We start from the raw sequence: 19,293 nt of genomic DNA, 5'->3' as shown, positions 1-19,293 counted from the left end.
ACAACTTACAACTTATAAGTGTTCTAAAAGTGTCTTTGAAAACAGCAGCACAAAGCTCCAGGAGACTTCACCCTAGAAGCAAAGTCTTATATTATCAAAAAGTTAAAGTCAAATAATATGCTAGGGAAATAAGCAAATAACAGAAAAACATTCTGACTATAGAAAGTTACTATGGTGATAACAAAGATCAAAATACATACTCAGAAGCTTGCAAAATTAATTATCCTATATCTAATTTTTCAGGAAATTGTCAAGGAAAATTGCCTTGGTCTACAATCAGAGTGTAAAATGGAAAGAATTCACCAATTATCCCTTGAAAGAGATCCCAGAATGAAAACTCCCAGGAATGTTGTAGCCAAATTCTAGAGCTCCCAGGTCAAGAGGAAAATATTGCAAGCAGCCAGAAAGAAACAATTCAAGTATCATAGAGTTATGGTCAGTATAACAAAAGTTTAGCAGCTTCCATATTTAAGAATCAGAGGGCTTGGAATATGATATTCTAGATATAAGGGAGCTGGAATTCCAACCTATTATCACCTATCTAGTAAAATTGAGTATTTTTAATATTCTTAAAAATCAAAAAAAATTCTTCATGGGGAAAAAGAAAATTCAAATTCATGAAATAAAAATTTTTCAAGCATTCTGGATGAAAAGACAAGAGATGAATGGAAGATGTGACTCTAGGGAAACCAGAAATAAATAAATAAATAAATAAACAAGAAAAGGATATCATGGGAATGCAATAAGGCCTTGTTATGTTTACATTCTTACATGGGAAGATGATACTTGTAACTCAAAAGAACTTTCTCATTATAGGGGCAATTAGACGGAATGTGTATAAACAGAGGGTACATGTGCTAGTTAAATGTGAAAATGATATCTTAAAAATAAAACTAAGGGGTAAGAGAAGAATGTTCTAGGAGGAAGGGAAAGTAAGAGGTAGAATGAGTAAAATATCACAGATGAAAGAGACAAAAAAGGCTTTTATAGTGAGGAAAGATAAGGAAAAGTGTGTGAACATTATTCTAATCAAAATTGACTCAGAGAGGGGACAACATATACATTCAATAGGAAATAAAAATCTATCTTATCCTATAGGATGGTAAAAGAGGAAGAAGATGAGGGGCTGCTAATGGAAGTGAGGGCAGATTGTGAGAGGGTGGTGGTCAGAAGTATAATGTTATTGAGGGAGGCAAGATGAAAGAAAAGAGAAAATATAACAAACAAGAAGAAATATAGTTAGTAAAAATGAATATGGGAAAAACGTTGAAACAATTTCCTCTGATAAAGTCCTCTTTTCTCAAACATATAGGGAACTGAATGAAATTTACTAAAAATAAGAGCCAATCCCCAAGTAATAAATCATCAAAAGATAGGAACGATTTTCAGATGAAGTAATCATAGTTATCTATAGCAACATGAAAAAGTGCTTTAACTCACAAATGATTGGAAATATGCAAATTAAAACAATTCTGAAGTTTCTATATGCCCAAAAGATGACTTAGTAGGATAGAAAATGAAAATGACAAATGTTGGAGATGTATGGAAAAAATAAGAGAATGCACTATTGGTAGAGTTGTGAACTGATTTAGCAATTCTGTAAAGCAATTTGGAACTATATCCAAAAGACTATAAAACCATGCATACTCTTTGACTTAGCAATACCTCTACTAAACCTATATCACAAAAGAGATTTGAAAACGGAGAAAGATCTTTTTTGTACCAAAAATAAATACTTATAGTAACTCTTTCCAGAGGGAATGACTTAGAAACTGAGGGGATAAGCATCAATTGGAGAATGGCTGAATAAATTATGTTGTGTTTTTATGATAGGATGTTACACTATAAGAAATTATGAACAGGATCCCTTCAGAAAAACCTGGAAAGATTTCCATGAGCTGGTGAAAAGTCAAATAAACTGTGTACAAAGTAACAGCATTATAAAATAATCAGATATGAATGATTTGGCTATCCTCAACAATACAATAATCCAAGGTAACTCTGAAGGACCTATGATTAAAATTCTATCTATATCCAAAAAAAGAATTAATTGTATGTGAAAATAAATTGAAGTATGCTTTTTTTCTTTTTTATTTTATTTTTCTTGAGGAAGTTTTTGACGGAGTTTGTATTTTCTACCATGAATACATTTATATAACAGATGGTGAATTGCCTGCATTCTCAATGTGGATAGGGTTGGGGAAGGAAAAGGGAAAGAAATTGGAATTCCAAGTTTTAAAAAGAAATGTTAAAAGTTGTTTTTACATATAATTGTGGAATATAAAATGGAGAGGGCTATTGCTTTAAAATGACACTCTACTGTTATTTTTGCTTCACCATTTTAATTTGTTATAAGAGAGATGTCATGGGGTATGGGTCATCTAGTAATGTTTGTAATATAACAACAAAACAAGTCAATAAAACCTATCATTTCACCATTCTATTTTTCCTGCTCTTCTTATTCTTTACCCTAGCAATAGCATTCTCAAAGTGGGTTACTCAGAAATGAATTTTAAAAAATAGGGGCAGCTAGTTGTTGTAGTGGATAGAGAGCAACATCCCTGAAATCAGGAGGACCTGAGTTCAAATCTAACCTCAAATACCTAACATTTCCTGTCTGTGTGACCCTGAGCAAGTCACTTAACCCCAATTGTCCAAGCAAAAAAGGAAAAAAAAAAGAATAAAATAATTCAAATGTTCTCTCTGACCAGAGTATAATATAGAAGGATTACCATTTCCCTGTTCTTAGAAACTATAACCTTCTTAAGGTAATGCAACATTAAAATGACTTTTTGACTGCCATATCACATTAATGGCATCCCAAGTTTGCATTAAAATAAAAATTTATTTTTAGACACATTTCTGCCTAACCAATGCTTCACTAAAGTACACTTGGGAAGTTAATTTTTTAACTGTGAACTTTACATTTATACATTTAATTTCATCTTATGATATCCATCAGTATTTTTTAGTCTATAAAGATCTATTGGCAAAGGTTCTGATAAAGGCCTCATTTCCAAAATATTTAAAGAATTGGCTCTAATTTGTAAGAAATGAAGCCATTCTCCAATTGATAAATGGTCAAAGGATATGAACAGACGATTCTCAGACAAAGAAATTGACTTTACTGACTTAGAAAAAATTATTTATTGTTTATTTGAACATGTTAAGAGTCCTCATGGATTTTTCTTATAGCACAGAAGACATCTTAGCTCTCTAATGAATATGCAAAATTTTGCATAACTTCATAAATGCAGGAAACAGATGCTCAGGACTTTAGACAAATATCTTATTTAAGTTGAAGTCTTTGAGGAGATTGAAATTATTCTCCGTGTTTCATAAAGTCAATTATGTTAGAATGGTAAAAGTTTTTGTCATTTAGATAAGATAATTTAAATAAGTTTCATATTATGAAAATAAATTGTCAGATAAATTCAAATAATTGTTCTTAGTCTCCAATGCACTTTAACTTAACTTAATTAAATATGATTTTTCTAAACAATGTACCTATATTTGCAGTATTATTGAACACAATAAATATTTAAAACTCAGTTGTTTCTTTTACTTCATATTGCCAGTTACCAAATCCCTTCTTTTCCCCCACTCCCTCCCCTAGATGGCAGGATGACCAGTAGATGTTAAATATATTAAAGTATAAATTAGATACACAGAAAGTATACATGACCAATAAGAAATTATGAAATTTGAGGTTTAAAATCAAATTAGGAAAACCTAAATTAAAGAAGGCAGAGTGAAGTAAATAGCCTTAAAAAACTTGACCTCTCCTCAATGCACTGACAATGCAAAATCAAAAGGATTAATGAGATAATATAACTAACCCATATGATGACAGAGATATGATGGACTTCAAGTGAAGAATGAATCAGGCATTACATGATTGATGCAGGAATATGCTATTGGCCATGAATATTTGTTATGAATTGTTTTCTTTTTTTTTTTTTCTTTTTAAATTTATGAAGGATAAAATAGAAAGATACCTATGTGTTGTTTCCTCAAAAATGAAATAAAAATACTAAAAGGAGATTATGATTGAACTATATTTTAATGTTCAGAACAAAGTAGCAGAAAAGTCATAAAAATACAGAGAAACAGGAAAATTTTATAAATCCCACATTGAAATTATTATATGTGTAAAGGCTGACTTCTTTTTACACCACAATTAATTAATCAAGCAACCAAGGGATGAGATAGTTTTAAGCATCAAAACCAACTGATTTTCATTGCATTATATATTCAGAGTATGAAGTTCTTTCATTTGGTCAAGGAAATTTGATTGGCTGAAACAATAAACCATGATAATTGAGGCTATATAAAGGTAATAATAATCTCAAACTATTCAAGTCAAATGTGTGTGGGGGGAAAGAATTTAAAATTCTAGTTTGAGCAAAATCCTTGAGAAGTCCCTGCTATTGAACATTTCCTTATGATTTTTATGTGAAACTTCTCGTTCATCTTTCTTTCTCTTTAAGATGTGAGCTTCTTGAGAGTAAGAACTGTTTTATTCTTCTATTTAATTTCCCAGAACTGAGCACACAGCTTTGTACATTAATAAACTTGATAGTTTGTAAATTTACATTTATTTCCTTTTCCCCATCTACCTTTTCTTCTTTTTTGTATATCTACCCTATCTCTTCAAGCTAATATTCAGTGATACAACCCCAAAGTGCTTAACCTAATGATTTGCATTGTTTAATAAATGCTTAAAAAGTCATTTTAGTCAATGAAAAGATGAACAAATGAATGTGTGTGTGTGTGTGTGTGTGTGTGTGTGTGTGTATGTAGTATCAGGCTTTAGATAGGATTTGCAGTTGAGTCCAAAATGAGTTTGTATCTGTGTCAGTTTTCATTCTGAATCCAACAGAATTTTATTTATCCATTTATGATTCAGACAAGCAGGATTTTTTTTTCCTAAACCTGAATTCAGAAAAATGAAAATAGACTACAATGAGAACTAGTCATATTTACATGAGTGATTATATTTTCACCTAAGCAACAAGTTATACTATTGTGGGAACAAATAATAAAGTTTTTTGACTTTTAATGTAGGAGAATAAACAAAAAAAAGAAAATATTCTAGGACATAAAATTCTCAGTTACTAACAAAAAATGTAATCCTATTGTCATAATCTTAGAGAGTCTTCTAAAACTCAAGAAAAGTAGCATGACATACAATTATAGAGCTAATAAATGCTAGAAATGGGTTAAGTAACTGACACAGTTGAGGATTTAATATTTTTTTAAATTATTAATTGATTCTAAGGCTATTTCTAAAAAATGAGAGTTTTCCAATAGTAAACACTATATAAACATTATGGGAATTTTCATTAGATTTTTATTATCACCAGTAAAAGAATATGGATATGATCAATCCCTTGTCTCTTTCTTGGTATGAAGAAACATTCTATTTACATTTATGTGGAAAGAAATATAATTTCATTTTATTTTACATGATCATCAACTTAATTTTATGTTAAGTAACATGTAGTGAGTGCCCACAATATGTTAGTCATTATCCTAGGTTTTGAGGATAAAGAGAAAATCAAAAATAGTTCAGGCTAGCATAATTTAAGGAAAGAGAGATAACTAGCAGAAGAACCAGGAAAGACTTCTCCAATGAAGGGAATCATGAGTAAAGCCTTAAAGAAAATTTAGGTTTCTGAGAGATAAATGTTAAGAGTGAATTTGTATCAGCCATGGAAAACAGTTTGTACAAAAGATTAGAGACAAGGGATATAAATGAAAATGGCCTACAGAATTGATTATAAGTCTTAGAGATTACATCCTTAATGTTCAATTACTCTTGCATAATTTTCTATTGAGGATTATGCTACAGCTTGTTCACACCCACAATGAAGTCATCAATTTCATTTTGAGTGACCTGAAGCCTTAAATCTTTGATTCATAGTCTTATGGTTCATAGGTCTTAGTTCATAGCCATTAAATAATTCACAGGCATGTCATTTGGCATCACTGGTAGACTACTGATCTTTTGTATAGTCCACCCTACCTCGCTTTATATACATACATCCTATTTGAATATAGACTCCTTATGTGCAAGGATAATATTTATTAATCATATAACTTTAGCACAATGTTTAACACATATTAGGCACACATTAGCACAATGTTTAGCACATGTTAGGCACTTAATATATATTTACTAGGTTGGATGGAGTATTTAAAAAATGTACTTTTTTGAAAGGATAAATTAAGTGCACTATAAACCTTATATAATTCTTCCATTCTTTTACTATCCCCGAATAAGGAGAGATCCAAACTATATAACCTATCCTCTTTTATTCTGAACCCAGTTCATTGTTTATCTATAGTTTCTGTCCAGTATAAATATACTACTGTATGAGTTCTATGGATTGACTATCCAAGTTCATATCAAAATCTGAATAATAGGCATTTATTCTCTATTTTTCTGTATAGAGAGATCTAACAATTTTATGTGTAAAAAATAACTCTAGTGAGATGTCATTAAGTAATTTGATATAAATAATATAAAAAAGTGATATAGAGCATTGCAATTAAGTACTCCATAATAAAAATAAATGCTTTGCAATACATTGGGCTTAATTTGTGGGATTTGATTTCCAATTACAGTCGTCTTCAGGTCAGTAATACAATGAGTTTGAGTCCTTTGAGCATATACTCAATATAGCTCAATAAACTTAACTTTATAAAACTGAAAGAATAAATTGTCTATTAGTGAGAAAGTGTTTTGAAATGTGCTAGGTATCAAAGGAAAGTTAACAAAATTAAGACTGACTTAAGATCATAGTTAAAGCTCCTATATGAATAGCAAATTTAAAAAATAGAAAGATTAACTTGTCCTTAACTACCTGTTTATTGATTTTGTTTTCTCACTAGAGACTTCAGATACATCAAGGGAAAAAAAAATAACCAAGAGTTAGTTTTTGTTTGTTTGTTTTGTTTTGTTTTCACAATTAAAATTCCTTTCCTCCCCCACAATTTTCTACTGCATTTCTCCCCACATTTCATTCCAGAAGATTCTCCCTTATATGAAAGAATACAAAAAGATGGAGAAAAAAACTTTGGCAAAATCATTCAACATATTGATAAAGAATGATGTTCATTATAAGCAGTGTTTCAAATCCATGATTCCTCACTTCCATAAAGAAACAAATAGAAATGTATTCCAAAAGTTAGTTTTTGGATTAAAAACTAAATTACAAGTACAATTTATCCCTGACTTATATTTCAACAAAAGTCATTTAGATATACTATAAAGCCTGTAATATAGGCAGTCATCACACAGATTTTGGGAGACTGTCAAGCACATATTAATATCTTATATCAAGAATTGGGGGAGGGTAGAAGTTAATTATCAAATGAGTAGATGCTAGAGCCATGATTAGTGATAAAAATCAGGGCTTCTTAAACGTTTTTTCTATTTATGGCAGCAACACAACACATATCTGATTCTCCTTCACTATTGTATCACAATTATTTATATTGTCTTTTTAAGTAATCAATATACAAGGTCTTGCTAAATACTTAAAAGGAAGACATTTATCTGCTCATATAAGGAATTTAATTAGACATAGGGTGAATAATAACTCAAAAAGTTTCATCTAAAATCCAAAATTTTGGCAGTTGAAAAAAACAAATAATTTACCAATCATGCATTAAAACAGTTGAGGAGAAATCATGAACAATATATATTTTAATTGAAGAATGAAAAGAAAGATGTTTGCCTAATAGGTGGGAGTATGAAGATAAACACATTTTAAAAAAATATATTAGAATAATTATGGTGAAAAAATCCTGCAATCAGCAATATATTTGCATAGTTTAGGGCTATTGACTGCCCAAAATGCAAATGGTGGGAAAACAAATTAATCTCATTGATGATGTGATTTTTAGGTTGTTAATGTAACAACAGAAAATGTATTTCTAAGTGCTAGTAAAGAAAAACTGAGTTAGTCTGAAGTATTTTAAATTGTAGAATGTAAAACATATGAGGAATTATTAATGACTAGAAATTTATTCAAAACACAAAATATTGATTTTAATGTTATAACGTATCTAAGAAAGACTCTCATTAAGGGAGTATGATACAACTATGATCAGTTAGACTTGTCCAGAAAATTCCAAGAGAAGTTACGTCTTGAAACAAAAGAAGAAAAAAAAAAAAAAAAAGGAAGGGATATCTCTCTTTAAAACAAAGAAACCTGTCCTGCTATGTAGGGTTTCATGCTTGATAAGGTTGCTTAGATTCTAAAATGTAGATCTGTGCAAAAATACTGATAAGATTGAATTATAAATTGTAAGTAAATATTATTCTTTGTATGTCTTGGGTCCAGGCAATTCAAAACGTGTAGGGTGTGTTCCTGAAAGGGAATTGTAAGTCAAGCTATGACAAATCAGATTTTAAGACAAACAAAAAAGAATGAAAATAGAAAATGATATTTCCAACCAGATAACTGACAACAAACTTTCTTTTTCCCACAGAAGTGATGACAAAAACTGTATTTAACCGATTATACATGATATTCCTCTGCATTCCACAACATCACACTTTCTAAGTTGCATAAAAATAATCAGAATAACATGATATAAAAGCACATTTAATTGCATTTTATACTAACTTTAAAGAATTTTGGTTTCAAGAGTATAGCCTACCCTACCAACAAATGTCCCTGTATGATTTATTAAGACATCTTTGTGGTTTGCTATAATGGAAAACTTCATCACTCTATGACCAAACTGTTGATGATACTCACAGATGCAAAAAAAAAAAAAAAAAAAAATCTACTTCTCATAAATTTAACTGCACTTACCATTGGATGGCAGAAACAAAATTCATTACTAGATGCATATCTGAAACACTTCCATCTCTTTATGAATAAGAATTTTAAAGTCTTCTTACTCTTTCATATAAAGTTGCCGTCTAGCCATGCTTCCAATATATTTTATTTTTGCAGTTCATTAAACCAAATGTAGGACTTTAGAACTGATAGGTCAGTTATATAGAGGAGACTACAAGACTTGGAATTAAAAGAAATTAATTCCAATTCTGATATTGATATTAACTAATTTTGTAACATGGGAAATATCAATGAGTTTCTCTTGTCTTCAGTTTTCTTATCTCTATGATTAGGACAAGGAAATATTATTGCTACATATATAACAGAAAAATTGCTTTGTAATTTTTATGACTGACTATCCTATATGAAATGACTATATTTATATATAAATACATATATATGTACTTATACAAATATGTATTTATATACGAATATAAATAAATACACACACATACACAAATACAAACAAATTTGGTTATTCATTTAAATTCTGTGCAATCTACAAATCTGAGAAGATTTTGATTTGCTTTCTAGTTAGTGAGGAAACTGTTTGCCAACATAGAGTCAAAGACAGTTCCCTGGATCATTCCACTAGAAAACTTCTTCCAAGTTGAAAGATTCATTTTTTGCTCTTCTTTCAGTCCGGTTATTGAAGTAACTCCAGAATGTACCTGGCTGTATTAGCTTGCTGTCCACAGCTCTATATTTTATCCATAACGATTTCATGATAGATATTCTTGATAGCTATCTGGTATGGATTTTGTCAACAGCTTTGATAAAATGCAGGTATGCCATGACCACAGCATTATGCTAATCTTCACATTCTGTGAAAATATTACTACAAAATGCACTATCATGGAAATGTATTAATATTAAATTAGTCTAGAAGAACTTATTTTATTTTATTTTCTGCATGCTCTATAATTTGATACATTTTTGTTTTAGGTTTTGTTATATTATTAGCATAATAAATCTATTTTGATGAAAAGTTTAACCAAATTTTAAATATGCTCCATATTTTCTAATAATTTCATTTTGCCTTAAAAAGATTTGTAAATGTCCATTTCTCCCTTTGAGAAAGAAATTGATCTTTTTTTTTTTAATTTGCTCCATCATATTACAAGGATACCATTTAATGCACAGGAAGTTGTGTTTTACTGAATAGACCTCAGAGACCTAAAAAGATCAAATAACCTCCCTAACAAAATAAGTATCTTCACAGTGATGTAAAGCTTTTTTTTTTTTTTTTAATTCTTACTGCACATTGTCTCTTTACTCCATCTTAAAACAGGCTTTTTATTGATTTTGTTTCCTAGTTCAATTTTGTGGGGAAATTGCTTGGACCAAGAGGAAACTCCTTGAAGAGACTACAGGAAGAGACAGGTGCTAAAATGTCTATCCTGGGGAAAGGATCAATGAGAGATAAAGCAAAGGTACTGAACTTTTGGTTTTGTTATTTAACACCTACAGAAGATTAAATGTCATGTGGATTGCCAAATTTACATTGCTGCTGTGAGCTTTTCACTTTCAGTCTCTCATTCTTCCTTCTGAGCCTAGTCTTTGTGCTCTCTAATATCTCCTTTGCCCACAACTCAATCATTCATCTTACTTCCCCAGATATCTTTCCCTCCATTTTTTCTTGTTCTATGTATAGATTACAACTGGACCTTTTTGTCTTTTTTTTCTGTTTTCTGCAGTGTTTCTCCTAGTATTCATTTTCTCTAATGACCTAAATAGAAATTATATATCACATAATCATTTCCAGTGTAGCCTTCTCCCATTTTCATGTCTTTGTTTTATTTCCACTTTGATCCTCTCATCTAAAATATTTTTCCTACCTATGTACAAATCCACAAGAAACTGACTTCTTTCTTGAAATATTTGAGCCAACGTGACATCTCCTTGACCCCCAAAAAAATTAATCCAGGAAATATGACAACTTTTATAGATTTCTCTATATAGTATCTATATTTTTCCTTATTATATTGATTCACAAAGTAGTAGGATCTTTCTATTGTTTCTATTTAATTCAAACCCTTCAATAAATAGCTTATCTTGAGAAAAATTCCTCTTATTAACATTTTAAGAAATTGATTATAATCCATTTAAAAAAGTGATCTTTAATTATAGTATTGAAGTATTTATTTTTTATTATAGAGCAAATTAAAAGAAATTTAATGATTTTTTTTTTACCTTGAATCATTAGTAAATAAAATAGAATTGAAGTAAAGTTGTTTTTTTGTTTGTTTTTCCCTATTCAGTTGTAATTAAAGAGATGAACATCCCCTACATTTTAAACATTTTATTTATATTACCCAAAAAAATATGGATTTGAAATTATACCAAGGAAATGCACAGGGACAAATCAATTTAAAATTTAGTCATCAGTCATCCATATGTAATTTGGGAAGAAGGATGTTTGTTGAGTAAAGTTTCAATTTATATGGTTTCTTGATTATTCTATTCTTATACCTATTTTAGTTATTGATTACTTCTTTGCCAGTTTTTTCCACCTTCTCCCTTCTACTAATGCCTCTTCAAATGGTGATAGTATCTTTGCCCATCCCATTGGACACCCTTTGTTTAATAATTAATGAAAAATTATTACATAGCAATACCTTGTATTCATTCCTTAATATTCTGTTGTATAACACTTTATGCTTCATTTTCTACTCATGGAAAGAGAATGTACCAATTTCTTTCATGTATCAAAAGTAGAATTGGGAATATTCCTGTGTTCCTTTATATAAATAGAAATGTGACAACTCTGGGATTTATACAAATTAATTTGGGAGTTTTATTAAGTTTGTAATACATGAATTGTAGTTCTTGCCTCTCTAAGAATGCATTAAGTGTATGAATAAATATTTGCTTATCTAGAATGTTAAAAAAGCTGTTTTATTGAAATTATATTATTTGTAATTTACTATTATCTTTTATTTCTTCTAACCCTACCATAACTAATTATCTTGTACTTGGGTTACATTCCAATTGGCTATGATTTTAATGACTGGATTTTCACTTTCTACAACATAAAGGAACACCAAATAGCTGTTAAAAACTATAATTCATTATGATATCATATGTTTCTTAGAAAGCAGACAAAAATATCAACATACTATCCTATAAAGAATTATGAAGAGATGGAGTGGTAAAAGAAATCACTTGTGTTGGCTAAAGTTTGCTCAATCCATTCTAGTGACATGTGTTCTAGCCTCATCTGTCTTTTTATACCACTATAATTCTGATATCTATATTCAAAAACTATCACCTCTCTTGCATTTAGGTCATGCTGAAATAAAATATTCTGTTGAGCTAAAGCATAAAATAAGAAGTTGCTGAACCTCCTTGAGAGAGAGTGCTAGGGGAATGTCTTGATTTTACAAAAAAAAAAAAAAAAAAAGTCTAAAATTGTACCATTTCCTAAGGGGGAAGAATGAATCCTTGAGAAATTGTCAGAATATTTCATGCTAAAATAAATCAGTTAGCATCTATTCTGCATATACTTATATTGTGCCAAAAACAGTGTTAAGCAGTATGAGGAAATTAAAAAAAAAAAAAAAACCAAGCCCTAAAAGTGATTTATAGTCTCAAAATAATTATACTTTATTTCAGCTATCCTTTTTTTTCCTCACTTGTCTGGATAATCAAAGAAAGTATGATTGCAAGGTAAAGCATTAGTAGGAAAAACCCAATATCTGGTCAATTCTGACTTGTGGAGGCAGCTATAAAATTCTGAATATCATTGTTTTAGCAAGAAAAATGACAATTAAGGAAAGAAAAGTTTTAGGTAGTTGACAGCATAATGCAATCTTAGGCCCTAAAATCCAAGAGTTTAACAAGTTGTTTTTTTTTCCCTTTAATTATTTTGATTGTATGTTTCCCTTCTATTTCTTAGCAGTAAAACCATTCAAGTAGTCTATAAGCAGAGATAAAAATACAAAAACAAAAACATGATATAATTAATAGTAGTAGTTCCTTCATCAGAATCCTTATATTCTTTGTTTCATTTACTACTCATCCACAGTCTTGACAAAGTTAATATCCAACTCTGGTTATTTTCCATTTATGTGATGATGTGTCTCTCATCATCTTATCAATGATCAGATCTTTTAAGTTTGTTTTATGGAGAGAAGGAGTCAGTCCTGGAGAATAGTAAGGAGGAAAATGTAAAGGAAAATATAAAAATACAAAGCAAAATATTAGACCATTTTTAATTAAAATAAACTATTTAGGCACATCAGGAAGTGAAATGGCAGCAGAAAGATAGCTTCAAAATTCAAGTTCATTGTGTACCATATGGTCAGCTCCTTTGAAAGAACCACGCAGCTTGCATATTTCACTGGCAATTTGCTCCTCAGAAGTCTTTGGGGTAGCTTACAGTAGTTTCAGATATAGTGTTGCTATTTTTAGTGGTGCTGATGGCAAAATTTGGTGAGGGAGAACAGGGAAGATGCTGATTCTATGGGCTTTTTCCTTTTTTTTGAAGGAAAAAATATATAAGACTTGCATCATGCTATCATTGCATAGAGATATAGAGGGAAATGATGAGTGTCTCTGGCATGATGAATTAAGATAATACCTATCAAATAAACTACTAATATGGAATATATTAAGAAATGGCATGACATAGAGGAAAGTGTGCTGGATTTAGACTCTGAGGACCTGGTATGATCTGATGGCCTTGCCCCAAACACAATCTCTCTGTACCTAAGTTTCCTCATGGATTTGGACTGCATGATATTAGAAGTGACTTCTAGTCCTTAATTTGTGTTTTTCTTAACTCAGTTCAGTTAAAGACTTAATGCTTTAATATATCTGTGATTTTCGGTGAATCAATCAACTACCTTAGGATTCAATTTCTTCATCTATAAAATGAGACTATTAAACCAGAAGACACCTAAGATTCTTCATATTAAATCTGTCATCCTATGAAAGTAAAACTAACTAATCTTATTACTATCATTATAGGCAAAAAGTAATATTCACACTTTGATTATTGATCCTGATTCATCAAATAAGAGGATGTTGCCTTGAACTATGAAAATATTTTTAAATTTTTGGTTGTGCTAATAGAGAATTTTGTTTTAAAAGTCAAATGAAGAGTTCTCCCATCATTTATATGTTATTATATGTATAATTCTGTTTGTAATAATAATTGTCATATTTCTCCAGCATTTAAGTTTTGCAAAGATCTTTATTCACAAAAGCCCTATAAAATAGATGATAATTCAACCTCATTTCTCATATTAGAAAATTGAGATACTGCAAGACTGAGACTCTATTATGATAGAGGTAATGTGTCTCCAAAATGTTGTAATGCTTCTCAATTTATATTTATTCCTACGTCAGATGTGTATATATAATTCACATGCATATATAAATATATCTGTGCATGTGTTTCTACATTAATGCATATACACATATATCCTGCTCCAGTCTCTCCCGTGATCTTCAGTCTTAAATCAGCAGTTAGTATCTTTTGGGTATTTCAAAACATGTTCTGGAGGCAATTTGAACTCCATATATTCATAATTGAATTTATTATCTTTGCGCAAAAATTCATTCTTCTTCCAATTTTTCCTTTTTTTGTAAGAGACATCAGTTTTTTTTCTTAATTCCCAGATTTGTAACTTCAAAAGTAGTATCATAGAGTCCTCACTTTTTTCTGGTAGCGCACATCTAAGAAGTTGTCAAATATTGACATTTAAGTTTTCATAATATCATTTCCATTGCTTCCTTTTCTTCATACAGATGCCACCTTCATTCAGGCCTTCATCCCTTCTTTCTTATAAATTTGCCTCTTGCACTTTTTTACCCTACACATGCTATTTCTAAAGCAATTTTCCTTAAGTTGAAATTTGATCATGTGACCCTCCTACTCAATTAATTATAGTAACTTCCCCTTGCCTCTAAGATAAAACTTAAATATATCTATTTAAATTTAAAATACTATATAACTTATCCTCATCCCCTTCTTTATAGTCTTACTGGACATTTTTTCCTAGCTTCCCTCTTCTTTAAGATGCAGTCCAAGGACCATCTTCTCTCTTAAATCTTTCATGATTCCTCTACTTCATAGACTCTTCCTTGCCAAAATATTTTGAATTTAATTATGTTGTAATTTATATTTATGCTATACTTACTTAATACTTGTCTCTCCTATTGAACAGGGTGAGGAAACTTTTTTTTTTTTTTTTTTTTTTTTTTTTGCCAAGAGTCTTTTGAATATTTGTAACATCATTCACAGGTCATACAAAGTTATGAACTCAAAAATTAGTCTGCTATAGTTAGTCAAAACATTCAATTAACTCATGCATAATTTGATGGGATGGCTGCAACTGCTTCCTTTTTTGTAAGGCATGTGATGGTATTGATGCTCTTGCTATTAACAATTGACTGTCCAGGTTTGGGTATTAGACTGCAGAACAGTTAACATTTGCAATGTTAAGTTTTGGGGAAAAAAAACTGCTTGCAGCAGTTAGTTGTTCCAAATACAGGTGCATATTTCAATGCACATTTCCCGAAGTGGCAAATTATGTAACATTTATAGAACTCAAGAGGTTGTTTTACCGAGCTTTTAACTCATTGTTGCTTTATAGCTGAATGATTTCATATTGTAGGTTATCAAGCTATCAGGTGGTTCTACATTGAATGGTGCAGCAAAGATGTTCAGTTCCATTTGTTTAATTTTCATTCTTAAATCTTTCATTAAATGCTTCAGCTAGTTTCATACATTCAACAGAATATTCAAGTATCATAGAGGATTTTGTCTTTTCAGAATGTACTTTCTACAGTCGTAATTTAGCTTCAAATGATTCACATTTAAAAGGCTCTTTGGGGATGGACTTCCGGCCAAGATGGCGGAGAGGAGGCACACTGCTGTGTAACCTCCATGTTTTTCTCTCACTATCCATTTCATTTCATGCCTCTGAATTAATGCTTGACTGAAAAAAACCATACAATTAGTTACCAAGAGAAACTATCCTTGAGACTCGTCAGGAAAGGTCTGTTTTTGCACGAGGGCGGGGACGGTTATTAGATCGGAAGCAAGCTGCAAGCAGCGAGAGCACGGAAGGCGGCTCAGAGCCGAGCAGAGCGGAGAGGGGGTGGGGCGTGATCGCAGCCGTCTCTGCGGGGAGAGCTTTGCTACAGGATTGGATACTTTGCTCCGGCGGCAAGTCAGTAGCCCAGCAGAGAAGCTAAAAACACCAAGGGTGAAGAATACAACCCCAAACAGCTGGAGTCTCTCGGGACCTGGCCACCCCGCCCCCACAGCATCTCAGCATGCTCTCGGATCTCAGAACGCAGGCACAGCACAGTAGGACCTGTGCCTCACTGCTACCCTGCCCCTCCCCGAAAGAAAGCAGCCTCCATTCAAGGGTTTTTTTTCTTCTGTTTCTTTGATAGTTTGTCTTTGATTATTAGAAAGAATGAGCAAGAAATTGAAAAAGACTTTAACCCTTGACAGCTTCTATACAGATAAAGAGCAAACTCCAAATCCTGAGGAGACTAAAAACAAACAGTCCCCAGGTGAATCCCCAAAGGAGATCATATGTTCCTCACCACAGATGAATCTCATGGAGGAAATTAAAAAGGTTCTCACAAGGGAGCTAGAAGAAAAATGGGAAAAGGAGAGGGAGGCTTGGCAAAAGGAGAGGGAGGCTTGGCAAAAGAGCCTGGAAAAGTCAGTTAAAGAGAGAGTGGATAAAGAAACCAAATCCTTGAAAAATAGGATTGGTGAACTGGAAAACAAAATTGGTGAAATGGAAAAAATTCCACAGAACAAAAGAACTCAATTGGACAATTAGAAAAAGATCTTAAAAAAGTCAGTGAAGAAAATACTTCACTGAAAATCAGGGTCAAACAATTGGAATTGAATGACTCGAGGAGACAAGAAGAATCAGTCAAGCAAATCCAAAAACATCAAACAATGGAAAAGAATGTGAAATACCTTCTGGGGAAGACAACAGACCTGGAAAACAGATCCAGGAGAGACAACCTGAGAATCATCGGACTCCCAGAAAAGTATGATGAAAAAAAGAGCCTGGACACTATTTTCCAGGAAATTATCAAAGAGAGCTGCCCAGAAGTCTTAGAAACAGAGGGTAAAATAGACATTGAAAGAATTCATCGATCCCCTACTGAAAGGGATCCTAAAATCAAAACACCAAGAAATATAGTGGCCAAATGCCAGAACCCTCAGACGAAGGAAAAAATACTGCAAGCAGCTAGAAAAACCCAATTCAAGTATCGAGGAGCCACAATAAGGATCACCCAGGATCTGGCAGCATCCACATTAAAGGAACAAAGGGCCTGGAATATGATATTCTGAAAGGCTAAGGAACTTGGGATGCAACCAAAAATAACTTACCCAGCGAGATTGAGCGTCTTTTTCCAGGGAAGAAGATGGACATTCAACGAAGTAAGTGAATTTCACCTATTTTTGAAGAAAAAGCCAGAACTTAACAAAAAATTTGATCTACAAGTACAGAACTCAAGAGAAATCTAAAAAGGTAAAGATTAATCTTGAGAACTATATTTCGGCTATAAAGATGTATAAAGAATACAGATATACCTTGTTCTAGAAACTAGATGTGGAAAGGACATTGTACCAGAAAGAGGGGAAAGTGGGAGTACTACATTTCATGAAGAGGCAAAGAAAACCTATTATATCTAAGAGAAAGAATGGAGAGGGATGAATATAGAAACACACCTGAAGCGGGGAGATACATGCAGGTTAAAGGTAAAAGGTTGGAGCAAAATCTACTATGCTTCAGGTGAAGTCAAAAAAGCAGGGGTAGCCATCCTGATCTCAGATCAAGCTAAAGCAAAAATTGATCTAATCAAAAGAGATAAGGAAGGGCACTATATCTTGCTAAAGGGTAGAATGAATAATGAAGCACTATCTATATTAAACATATATGCACCAAGTGGTGCAGCATCTAAATTCTTAAAAGAGAAATTAAGAGAGCTGCAAGAAGAAATAGACAGTAAAACTATAATAGTAGGAGATCTCAACCTTGCACTCTCAGAATTAGATAAATCAAACCACAAAATAAATAAGAAAGAAGTCAAAGAGATAAATAGAATACTAGAAAAATTAGATATGATAGATCTCTGGAGAAAATGTAATGGGGACAGAAAGGAGTACACCTTCTTTTCAGCAGTTCATGGAACTTATACAAAAATTGACCATATATTAGGACATAAAAATCTCAAACTCAAATGCAGTAAGGCAGAAATAGTGAATGCATCCTTTTCAGACCACGATGCATTGAAAATTACATTCAATAAAAAGCCACGGGAAAGTAGACCAAAAAATAATTGGAAACTAAATAATCTCATACTAAAGAATGATTGGGTGAAACAGCAAATTATAGACATAATTAATAACTTCATCCAAGAAAATGATAATAATGAGACATCAAACCAAAATGTATGGGATGCAGCCAAAGCTGTAATAAGGGGAAATCTCATATCTCTAGAGGCCTATTTGTATAAAATAGAGAAAGAGAAGGTCAATGAATTGGGCTTGCAACTAAAAATGCTAGAAAAGGAACAAATTAAAAACCCCCAGTCAAACACTAAACTTGAAATTCTAAAAATAAAAGGAGAGATCAATAAAACTGAAAGTAAAAAAAACTATTGAATTAATTAATAAAACTAAGAGTTGGTTCTATGAAAAAACAAACAAAATAGACAAACCCTTAGTAAATCTGATTAAAAAAAGGAAAGAGGAAAATCAAATTGTTAGTCTTAAAAATGAAAAGGGAGAACTCACCACTAACGAAGAGGAAATTAGAGCAATAATTAGGAGTTACTTTGCCCAACTTTACGCCAATAAATTCAACAACTTAAGTGAAATAGAAGAATACCTCCAAAAATATAGCTTGCCTAAACTAACAGAGGAAGAAGTAAATATCCTAAACACTCCCATCTCAGAAAAAGAAATAGAACAAACTATCAATCAACTCCCTAAGAAAAAAATCCCCAGGACCAGATGGATTTACATCTGAATTCTATCAAACATTTAAAGATCAATTAACACCAATGCTAAATAAACTATTTGAAAAAGTAGGGATTGAAGGAGTCTTACCAAACTCCTTTTATGACACAGACATGGTACTGATACCTAAACCAGGTAGGCTGAAAACAGAGAAAGAAAATTATAGACCAATCTCCCTAATGAATATTGATGCTAAAATCTTAAATAAAATATTAGCAAAAAGATTACAGAAAATTGTCACCAGGATAATACACTATGACCAAGTAGGATTTATACCAGGAATGCAGGGCTGGTTCAATATTAGGAAAACTATTAACATAATTGACTATATCAATAACCAACCAAACAAAAAACATATGATCATCTCAATAGATGCAGAAAAAGCATTTGATAAAATCCAACAGCCATTCCTAATAAAAACACTTG

The 19,293-nt window shown here is 31.5% G+C and overlaps 1 protein-coding gene across 2 annotated transcripts in view; it reads left to right on the top strand.

The window, feature by feature from the left end:
* Positions 1-19,293, top strand: part of KHDRBS2 (KH RNA binding domain containing, signal transduction associated 2) — a 903,675-nt gene that overhangs the window by 341,773 nt on the left and 542,609 nt on the right. For both annotated transcript variants that reach the window (XR_007953562.1, XM_051997202.1), the window contains exon 3: positions 10,175-10,291. Coding sequence is in view for 1 of the 2 variants with exons in the window: in XM_051997202.1 (XP_051853162.1) it covers positions 10,175-10,291 (117 nt within the window). In the remaining variant the exon portion in view is untranslated. The remainder of the gene's footprint in view (positions 1-10,174; positions 10,292-19,293) is intronic.

This window comes from Antechinus flavipes, chromosome 4, assembly GCF_016432865.1.
Source record: "Antechinus flavipes isolate AdamAnt ecotype Samford, QLD, Australia chromosome 4, AdamAnt_v2, whole genome shotgun sequence".
Lineage (NCBI taxonomy): Eukaryota > Metazoa > Chordata > Mammalia > Dasyuromorphia > Dasyuridae > Antechinus > Antechinus flavipes.
Note: the sequence above shows the minus strand (reverse complement) of the source record. Positions and strands in the feature narration are given on the sequence as shown.